The sequence below is a fragment of the Cariama cristata genome, unplaced genomic scaffold, assembly GCF_000690535.1.
Source record: "Cariama cristata isolate BGI_N322 unplaced genomic scaffold, ASM69053v1 scaffold16104, whole genome shotgun sequence".
NCBI classification, from domain to species: domain Eukaryota; kingdom Metazoa; phylum Chordata; class Aves; order Cariamiformes; family Cariamidae; genus Cariama; species Cariama cristata.
Window position 1 is genome coordinate 22,174 of NW_009611394.1, and position 10,867 is coordinate 33,040.

Genomic DNA, 10,867 nt, shown 5'->3' on the forward strand with positions numbered 1-10,867 from the left:
TTCTATCTGTAGTCAGAAACTGCACAGCAAGAGAGAATCCGACCAAATTGTCGTGCTTGGACTCGGCAAAGTATACAGGTGTCGCTGGGAGAGGTGTTGCAGCTGTACTTCAGTGATTATAAAGGTCAGTCTGCCTTTCCATGAATGCGCTTGTTTCCAGAGATGTGGAACTCAACTGTAAAAATCTGTTCAGTCGGCATGGAGGTTTGGCACAGGAGTTTTCAGAACATGAACCTGTTTGCTTTAACAAAATGTGCTGAAGATGCAGGAGTGGGGGTCCTTAAGATAACAGCCGATGCAGTAAAACCATGTGTGACTGCAGTTATGCATTGGCTTGACTCATGCCAATCGTTTCTGCCTTCAGTCTGTGGAAAGGGAGCAGTAGGGTTTCATATACGTAGCTAGGGGAAGAGTTTAGCCCAGCTAAGAAATTAAGAAATTACTTAAGAATGTGTCAGAAATGCTGCATCTTTCTTTTCAGTATTTTCCAGGGTTTTCAAAGTTCCCTTTTAAAGAAGGGTGCGGGTTTTCCTTCCATTTGTTTTCATTTTTCCGCTTACTTTGATTGTGTTTTGTTTCTACCCTGGCCAGCTCACTTTCCACATTTCCCATAAAACCAAGAGGGATATGATTATTTTTGTTTAACAACTTAAACTTGAGTAGATTATTCCATTGCCAACATTTCCTGGTTGGTGTGCGATGAAAATCTAGCCATGGACTCACATTGATGAGGTTGTGGAAACAATGCTTGCTAGCGAATGCCAGCCCCACGACTGGCATAGAAAGGACAGCGCGTGCTTTAGGAATACTTTAAAGCAGTATTTTGAGCTCTGAAGCCCGTGGATTCAGAAAGGGAGAATGACGGACAGGAACTAGTTGAGCTTCTGTTTTTTTCTGAGCATATTTTACTGTTTCCAGTGGTTGAGAGCATGCTGTGCCTTGCTCCGGGCAGGATGGGGGGCGGGGGGGGGGGGAACACGACTATGGCATGAGCATCTCTCGTGGGGAGTGAGTGCAAAGGGGCCACAGTGGAGTCATGTGCCAACAGTAGGGCTGCCTCAGTGTATTTATTCCCTGCATTTCACAGAGGCAGGACAGATGAGGTGGCCTCTGTCTCCCCGTGACACCAAAGGGCAGATCCAGCTCCCCAGTCGTTTCCTTGCCTGCCACGTCTGGTGCGTGGGGTGATGAGAAGAGGAAAGGGTGCTGGGCCAGACTGAAAATATGGGGAGCCTGAGGCCCAGTGGCAGCAGAACATGGGGAAAAAGCTGATGCTGTGAATCTCCCATCCAAAGCATGGTCTGCGTTTTATGGACTCGTCTTTCAACGCTTACCATGAGCAGAATTTTTCTTTGGGGCTAGCTTGAAGCCTGCTGTAAACAAGCTGCCAAACTTCCAGTTACGTTCCCTCTCCTTTCCCCTAGATTGTAATGGTTTTCTATGGCACACAGAAGCAATAAAAAAATCATTCCTGTGTTTTTCTACATCCTTAAAGAACGTTCCTTCAGCTTTTATTAACTCGAGACTTGGGGTCTGCCACTGCTCGTCTGTGTGCGGTAGAAACCAGGCCCATGCTGATGATAATTTTGGTGTTAACTCTCACAGTATCTGAAGGGCTTTTCTCTTTGTTAAAGGTTTTTGTGTCTTGTTTGAAAAAAATGGTCAAGAGTTTGCCCGGTCTTCTTGGGGAGGATTTCTGTGAATAGGAAATGAATTCATTCATTTGGATTTTACCAAAGACTTTTACATTGAGTGGCTTTAAAATATATTTAAAATGTTTATTTAAAATCCAAGTCAAATGATTTTTAACAAACTGTCTCAAGATAGAAGAAACTGACTTTTTGGAGTAACTGTATTGTTTATTCTTTGTATTGCAGTAGCACCTAGAGAATCCTATTGTGCTAGATGCGGAACAAACATATAACAGAGATGGTCCCTGCCCATATGAGCTTACAGCCTTCAGCTTAGGCTCTGCATCGTCCTGCTGGGGGATTAACCAGGCAGTCAGTCTCGTTACGTGCTTCTGCCTTTCTAGCTGGGCTGTCTTGGGTCAATGAGGTCAAACGTGCAAGCTTGATTTCCTCATTACCCCCAACAGAGAAGAAATCAAGTAGGAGGCAAATTTCAGAGAGCTGAACAACTTGCCCTTTCGCACTGTACATTTCTCAAACTGATTCTTCACATGCTGTAGATACCAAGCCTGTGGCTGAGCTATGTGGGCTTCCTGAGATCACTGCTGCTCCTTGAAGAGCTGTGGTTTCCTTGTTCCCAGTGTCCTCAGGCAGATAAGAGGTGTTTGGATAAAAGGAAGCCTTTTCAGTGGTTTATGGTTTATATTATTAAAAAAAAAGTTTTCTCTTTTGTTTTGCCTTCTAAGTTTTCATTCTCATTCAGTACCTTCCAACAGTTGTTGCCATATGGGGCAAGGGGGAAGGATACAATAAAAAGCAAACCTGACATCACACATGCATGCTGTCAATCATCAAAGTATCAAAACCAAAGCTTGCAAGAGCACAAACTTGTATAAATGTGGAGGGAAAAAAAAAAAAGAAAAGGACACTGACTAAGCCCATCAGGCCATCTTGTCCCTTTGGGCAGCTTTAAGGTAGGGTGGAAGAAACTCCACCCATTTTTTGAGCTTGTCTCCTGGGTCACCATCCCATCCTTTTCCACCTCCTCTCCTTACTCTCAGGTATAGCTGAGATTTGTCTATTCTAATTTACAGAGCCTTAGAGAGGCAGTGCCGGGGAGGGATGGAAAAGGAATCCTTATCATTGGTTCATGCTTGATCAAGTTAGGGGTCTTAGGGGCAAAAGAAACCAAAAGGTACTTCCTCTAGACCTGCCTGTTCCCTTCTCTACTCTCACTTGATGGCATGGACTGGCTCCTACAGGCTGGGAAGCTGATGGGATCAAGCGAATGAAGAGGAAGGGGCAACTTCTCTCTCTAGGCTTGGTTTTGGGCAAATCCCATCTGCTGTTTGTCCTTCCTATCTGCAAAAGAGCAAGGGAGAGCCCTTGTGCTTCATTTGCAGGGGTGCAAAAGGGATGGGGTGCTAAAAGTAAACCCAGAGCAAAAAATCTAATTAAGGATAACAAATGTGCAAGTTGGAGAAAGAGAGAGGAGAGGTCTGGACCTTGGCAAACAAAAAAGTTGAATTGTGGTTTCCAGTGTGTGCTACAGCCTAACTCTGATTGAAGCCACGTGGCTTGTGAGTAGTGCTGGCAGAAGCAGAGCAACTGGCAGTTTGGCATTGTGTTAGCAGAGAGGAAGGACAGCCCTTTCTACTGAGGTGCTTCTAACTTGTTACCCTGCAGAAATAAATAAATAAATATCCTGAAGCTGTGTGTGTCACTGGTGCAGCTCAGCAGAGCTGTCTCCAAACCCCTGGTCAAGGAGAACCTGTTCTTGCCCCACGTCTCGCAAGGCGAGGGCAATGTCAGAGAACAGCGCTTTCAAAACACAAGCCAAATGCAGAGTGCTCTGAAAACAAATCTCTCTGCCTGCAAATAAGAAAGTTGGGTTTCTGATTACTTATTTCTAAATGTTTTGTCACAAACTTTCTTTGGAGATGGAGAAGATGAAAAAAAAATGGGATGAGTGCTCCCTGGCCCAAGCTCAATATCTAGAATCTCTGCTTAGAGTTCTCAAGGAAGAACAACTTCCTCGAAGAAGCCTCCTGTCCACAGCCCATGGTGCAGCCTGCATCTCTGGGAGATGAACAAGCTGCTACCAATGTGCGTTGAGATTACGATACCCAGTCCCCTGTAGCTAAGGAAGAAAAGAAATATATTCTTTGCCTCTGTAGCGGTGGGTCTAGATACAGTCATCCAAGTCCCACACACCCCAGAAAGTCTGGGGGAGCTTGGATGTGGACTCCTGTGACCTGTAACAGGGACAGGCTCAAACAGGTACTATTTGGATATGAATCCAAATCCAAATTCCCACAGCTTTTTGGCTGCTAGTTGGCTGGGAGCCTTTATTCTATCTCTAATTCCACAAAAGAAAAAGAAACAAAAAACAAAAAAGTAAAAGGTGCTTTTAAAATACCACGAGGAGAGAAACTGCCATGGAAATAAATAGCCAAAATAACAATGTTAACATTTCTGGTGTCACAGCAACTCTGAAATTCAAGTAGTGTGCACATGCCTGCAGCACTTTCTCACAGCCACTATCGGCACGGCCTGAGGTTCAGAGCTCAGATTGTGTCCCGTTGTTCACTGAAACAACCAACTCCTCCCTGGTGCTGGAATGGATTTAGAGAGAAGGGGAGAGAAAGATGGATGCAGTCTCTGCTGATAATCGGGTCTTTACTGTGCCCACCTGATGCCGCGCTTTAGTGGGACAAAGACACAAAGTTCTCTTATTTCTGTCCCTGTCTGTCATGCCTGAGATATAATGGCCATGCTTCAGAGCTGGAAAGGGTATTGCTTCAAATAGTCCCCCATCCGCCTAGGTAGCGGGAGCTGGTCCACATCGGCTGTAGACTTGTTAATCCGCAGCCGGCACAGGTGCTGTAGACTGGGGATGTTGTCTTTGCGGCTGAGCGGCCGGATGAGTTTCAAGTGTACTGCAGCTGCTGCCATCTCTTTTTGCATGGGAGGTAGAGGAGACGGAGGTGGGTAAGGAGCCTCATTCTTGCTTTCCATTGTGCAGGACATGACATAATGCTGGATAAGACTGACCACATCTGGAAAGGCCAGGATGCGAGGTTTGGACAAGTAGTTTGAGTCTAGCCGGAACTTGCTGTCAGTGTATTCGATGCGCACGTTGGTGGGACCTCGATTTGTCTTGACAGAGAGTGTGAACAGGTAGCTGGGGTGGGTGCTGTCCCGTACCAGGAAGGTGCCCTCAGGCATCTTTTGGAGATGCTGCTTGGCCTCACTGGCAGTGATAGAGCCCCAGTACCAACCTGGAAAATAATCCAAGAAAGAAATGGTTAGGGACAGAATGTATTACAGGACTGACAGTATATTTAGGGAAGCCTTGAAGCCTCCTGAGTTCAGGGCCTGGGAAGGAACCAGGCCCAGACTTGGTAAGACCTTCAGAAATTAAGACCGTGTCAAGTTCTAAAGGTTTCCTACCTATGCTTGTCATTGCTGGGCTGGGGCTGAGGATGAGGATGACTACTTTTGCAGCTACTGCAGTTTACAGAGAAAGAGAGGCCCTTTTGCAATTCTTTCTCCCGATGCAGTTATAAAAGACAAAGCTTTTGCTTACAGTAGTAATAAATTACTTCATGATACAAGTTTGCAGAGACTGGAAATACACTTGCTGCATGCACAAGAGTCAGACACGGCTGTGACAGAACCAGGTTCCTATCTGAAGTGGGATCAGGAGATTCTTCCTGGAGCTCGGATTGAGGAGTTGGCTCCTTGCTCCCTGTAGCCTTCTGACCCTGTGACTTTGTGAGTTGAGCCTTACCAGATTCTCGCAGATAGGAGAAGGTTTTTGCAATGCAGAGAAGGTCTTCTTCAGGGTCTCGTGTCTGAGGTGGGTTGCTGTCTGGAACCGGTACTGCAAAGGCAGGTGTGGACTCCTCCTGGAAGGCCGTAACTGGGAGAGGCTGCATGATCGGCTCTGACAATTCCACCGCAATGCCCCTGAGCGACAGTCTCCTGATCTTTTCCTCCGCCAGCAAAGGATGAGGTCTGAAAAGGAAGGGCATACTCTGCTATTTTTCCTTGCCTTGAAATAGGTTGCAGGGTCTGTTCAGTACATGCTACATTGTACTACAACATGTTATGTTTTATAAACAGATCCTCAGTATGATTATGTTTCGAACAGAGAGAGGCAAGGGGTGAGAAAATTACACAGCTAAAGGTGAGCCCTTAGAAACAAGGAGAGAGAGTTGGCCTCTTTTGCCTTGTAATAGGTGGTCAATCTTGCAATTCAGATTGATTTGAAACCTAATCTTTTCAGATGTTGCCTTTTAGTAAGTAGTTTCAGAGGCAATAAGGTTCATAGCAGCATTACAGCTTCACTTCCATCATTACAATGCTGGAGCATTTATTTTTCTGCCAGTGGGTTTGTTAGTCATTTACTGTAATATAATCCAAAGCAGAATTAGGAATAGCTTGGGTTTTGTCCTACCTGCTTTCTGCTCAAGGCTGACCTGATCCTAAATGTGTCTGTTAGAACTCCGGTTGAGCTGATCTTGTAATAGAATAATGGGAATTCTTGTTTTAGCCAAGCCTGGGCACTAAACAAATCCTAGCATTCAACGGCACAACGGATCTCTCAGTGCGACTGTAATCCCTGCAGGATTACAGCAGTAGGAGGTTCTGCCATGACTGGGCTGCTATGAACATTAATCCCTCTGTGACCTAAAAAGAGCATTAGTGTGGCCCTTCAGCATCTAAGCGCAGTTTCACAAAGCCTGGAGCTCTCGTGGGCCACGGGTGCTCCTTCGCTGCAGCATGGAGATTCCTAAAGGAAGGCAGAGCTCCAGGGGGAGGATGGATGTTGGGGGCCACGGAGGTCTTCATTCCCAGGCAAGCTCTTGAGGAAAAATGCTAGTTTCTGTCTTTCCTTCTAGGCTCTTTGCCTTTGTGTGCCCTATACTGCTGCATGTCCTGTGTTACATCCCTCATGTGCACTCGCTTACTTGAGACATTCTTTCAGACACTTAACATAAAAGATGGCTGAATTTGCAGAAAAATACAACACAGTCCTCAACGTGAGACCATTGCAGCACCACTGGAGCTGATGGTGATTACAAAGGCCGCAGCCACCTCCTCCAACATCACTGAAGAGAAGAGGAAGGAGACTCGGAAGTCATAAGCACTTCCCTTCTGATCTTTCTCCTTCTCTGTGCTTTATGGGAACAGTCACACTTTAGGTACATACATAAATGTGTTGTAAACTGATCTGCACCTGATCATAGCTGCACTCCACCTTCTCAAACTGCCATGTCTCAAGTATGGGATGAGGAGCAGGAAGAAGGGATTTGGAGGAAAAGTACATTAGAGAGAACATGAAAACGACTTCACAATGATTTGCGAGTGAAAGCCATGATCAGTTCCATGACTCTGCATTTCTAATAGAACCAGGTAGGTTTGGACTAAGGTTTTTGTAAAACCACTAGTAAAACTGAATCTATGGAGAGACACTTCTTGCCCATGCAATACATGGCAAAACCCCACTATTCTGTTGGTATTTAGAAAAGAACATTCTTCCTTTTTCCATTTGTCAACTCACATTTCAGAAGAACGATATCTACTTGGCATTCATGGCATTTGATCCTCATTTCTTAATTTCTATTAAGGTGTAGGAAGCCAAACCTAATAAAAGTGATTGCTGGCCCTTATCTTCACCAGGCACCCTTGATCACAGGGACTGCATTTTTCAGTGGCTTTCAGAGAACAGTAGATCTGAATATACTTTTCTACCTGGAGATCGCTGTTGGGAAACCTCCGAGTACTCTTTTAAGTCCCACCTGAGCTACATTTGTAGGTGTTGAGGGCTGCATTTTTGAAGATATTTGGATGTCTCCCTCTTAATGTGATGGTCTTCACAAATGTCTAGCTATCTGCCTTCTTGGGGAAAGGAGCTTCCTGATTCTCCATTTCCCCCCTTTTTGGGCAAGGAGGACTATAAACCAGATCCCTCCCTGCACAGAACCTAATATAATCGTGCTGTGCAAAGAGGCTGTTACACAGGACTGTTGGCAGAGCGTTCTCTCTCAGGTGCATTCTTATACCCACTGTTCACTGAGCTGAAAATGACTGTGACCAACGTTGAGTAAAATCAGTCCTGCACCACTCACTGCCTGGTTGTTCCTCGAACTTTTAATACTGCAGTCCAAATCCCAAATCTCTCTGAACTTTATTTTCTCCTGGAAAATTTTTCTGGCCTACCCTTTGGGAAAGGTTTTGAACATGAAGAAAACTTTTCTTGTTCCTAGCATGCAAGTACTTTTTTTTCTTTTTATGTACCTGCTTTGGAGAGGAAATTAGGAATTGGCTAAGAGGCTGGGAAGAAAGGAAGAGAGAGCAAAGCTACATGGGGACATGTACTCCTGATTCATTGCAGAAAGCTGTTAATTTCAAGGGCTGTAGCAGTTCACAGTTCAATCCTCCAAAAGACACATCAACTCTGTGAATTTGTCAGTAGGTTTCTGCTGTAGAACCCCTGTGGGTCTCTCTGAAGCAGAGCCCATGTGCTTGAGATGAGGTTTCCCATTGCGCTCGCTCTCTGCTGCCTTACACTTTCTGTCACCCGAAGCTGGAGGAGCCCAGACCCCATGCAGTCACTGCGGAGATTCTTCCACCGCAGCCAGGGAAAGGCCATGCTTACACTCTTCCTATTTTCCCTCTATACACCTGCCTTATGTCCCTCTCTCCTCCTACAGAAAGTCCTAGCGCAGCTGTAGTCTCCAAGGAGCATGGTGGAACAGTGGAGGGGGATTAGAAATTCTGATAGAGCAGGAGGTGCTGGTGTCCTAAACAACTTTGTGTATAGGTTGAAGAAAGAAGAGCTGCTGCTGTGACCAAACAGAGCAGCTCCAAGCACAGGAAAGGGAGAGTAGAGGGATCAGCGAGTAATGGCAATTACAACTTTTAATGCAAGTACATTTGCAAGAGGGATAAGAAGAGTTTGCTGGGATAAGGGCGTGTTGAAAAAGGTATGCTGACATGAAAAAGTCAGCCCTTTAATGGGGCAAAGTAAGTATTTGAAAATAATTAGTGCTTGTAAGAAGAAAGTAGAGGAGAGACATGTGGAGGATCAGGACTGAACAGAGTAAAGTGTTAGTACAACAGCTGCGATGAGGAAGAAAACAAATATTTAAAATTTGGCATGTCTAGCTGGTAGTCTGTATGGAGCCCCAAGAGAAACAGCAAATGAACTTCCCTGTGCTTTGGCAATCAGTGTTTCAAAAAGCCTTGGAAGGCCAAGAAAGTTCAAGAGAATCAGAGATGTCTGATATCCTTTAGTGTCAGCTTTGCAGTTACTTTGCTGATAAGCTAAACTTTGTAACACAGTACAAATAGTACAAGAAAAAGTGTCAAGCTGCTCTCCCTTCCATCAGCCAGGTCCCAAGACTCCCCTGAATAGGAGGGAGAGTATGGAGTCCAGGATATATGAAATCCTAGAGGATAATGAAAACTGAGCAATAAATGGTCATAAAAAAAAAAGATATCGAGACAACCATCTACACATCTGGCTACATAACAAGTTCTTAGTGGGTGAAGGGAAGCAGTAACTCTGATATGTTAACCCTGGAGAAAAGTTACAGATAAGGGTTTCACAAAGCCTCAGTTGAAAAACGAATTCTCTTTGCTGTGGCTATAGGAACTGCAGCAGTAGACTGAAAATGAGAGTGAAAACAAACCCACTTGAGTAGTAGGAAAGTATTGGTAAGCATGAGCTCTGCTTCTCTGTGGAACAGGTTTGGGGGAAAAATGGCAGAAAAATCCCCGTGCTTTAGTCATTCAAAGCAGACAAGGCAAATGCATTGCCTCTGAGGAAAATCTGCTGAGCGCAGGAGGGATGGGTAATACTGATGTTACAGCTCAGGCTGAAACAAATGCTGACACTTTCTGAATATGCAGCATGTGTAAAAATGCTGGATGATTCCTGCAGACCAGGTATTTGTGCATGGCAATGACCTGAGCTGATGACAGAGACACTGGAGTGCCAACACACCGGTACCAGAGGAGGGATTTGGGTATTACCTGTTTTACTGAACAAAGGTGGTGTAACTATGCATGTGCCCTCTATGGCTTTCATTCTACAGAATTCCGTGTATGGGTAAGTCTGTATATACGGACATACATTTAATCTTGCCCATAAAAGCAATAGAAAAATGAAATTATGTGGTTAACGTAAATATTTACTTAGAAATAGACAAAAACATCTGAACTCTGGGGAAGTTTTTCCCTGTAAGCAGTTTGTTTCCGCCTGGACATCAGAGAACACCTATGGTCTCGGGTTTGTGTCCCCGCTGGTGCTACACACACGCCACTGAACAATACTCCAAGCTTTTACTAGTTTTTACTCCCCCAAAGATTTTGAATACCATGTAGTTTTTCAGCAATAGAAAGCACGGAAATCAGGAATACTTTATGGTCCCTTGATTTTTGGCCATAGAATCTAAGAAGCAGACACATAGGGCACACACACAGAACTTAGCACTTGGCCAGTATAAGTCATTCCCCTTCTATTGCAATCACACATGGCAACTCACACGAGCTGAAAAACTGTACCAGAGAATCCTACTAATTACGATTATCAAACCACAGCTTTTAAAAGAAGGTTGGAAAGTATCTTACCCCTGAACACAGAGGATCATGTCACTCCTGGACCAAGGGAAAAGCATGAAGTCTTCAAGAAGGTGGGAAATGCTTCCTCCTCTTCTCTTTTTCTCTTCTCGTCTCCCTTTTCTTTTCTTCCCAGAAGGAGCAAGCTAGAACCAGCCTCTAGTCAGGGGTTCACGGTAAGAGAAGGCTGGAGAGTCCCAGCAAACCCCTTCCGCAGTAGGTTGTGTTTCAGACACAGAAAAAACCAAGCAGAAGGCGAATCAGCCTGTCCGAGAAAGACTTTGCAGATTGTTTAGCAACTTTGGCCAGGAGAATGCGTGCACTCTCAGTGCTTTAGAAAATAATGTATTCTTGTTCTGCTTTTCGGAAAACAGTAACAAAAAAAGTTTTTAAAATAACTAGAGAAAAAGGAAATGACATATATTTAAGGAGGAACTAACCTTCTTTCAGAGCAATCTTTTAGAAAAAATATTCAGAGCACTCTGAAATAGTAATAAATAGATACCAATAAATAACGTATCTCCCCAAGTGCTTAGGGGAAGAGAGCCGGGAGAGCAGCAACCTCCTTTTTCACTGACTCAGAAGTAATGAAGCTCCGCCGGAAA

The 10,867-nt window shown here is 44.7% G+C and overlaps 1 protein-coding gene across 1 annotated transcript; it reads right to left on the reverse strand.

Annotated features, from left to right (window-relative positions):
• Positions 1-4,409: 4,409 nt before the first annotated feature.
• Positions 4,410-10,321, reverse strand: CISH (cytokine inducible SH2-containing protein). Its single transcript, XM_009698247.1, has 3 exons — positions 10,275-10,321; positions 5,425-5,651; positions 4,410-4,912 (listed from the first exon to the last, which is right to left on the reverse strand). The coding sequence occupies exons 1-3, from the start codon at positions 10,319-10,321 to the stop codon at positions 4,410-4,412; spliced, it is 777 nt and encodes a 258-aa protein (XP_009696549.1).
• Between the last annotated feature and the right edge of the window lie 546 nt (positions 10,322-10,867).

Bases quoted from the DNA above. Each gene is read 5' to 3' on its own strand.
- CISH (XM_009698247.1), bottom strand. From the start codon at position 10,321: ATGCTTTTCCCTTGGTCCAGGAGTGACATGATCCTCTGTGTTCAGGG. The intron at 5,652-10,274 runs GTAAGATACTTT...CTTCCTTTTCAG, and splicing joins ATGATCCTCTGTGTTCAGGG to ACCTCATCCTTTGCTGGCGG. The intron at 4,913-5,424 runs GTAAGGCTCAAC...ATTATTTTCCAG, and splicing joins CTCCTATCTGCGAGAATCTG to GTTGGTACTGGGGCTCTATC.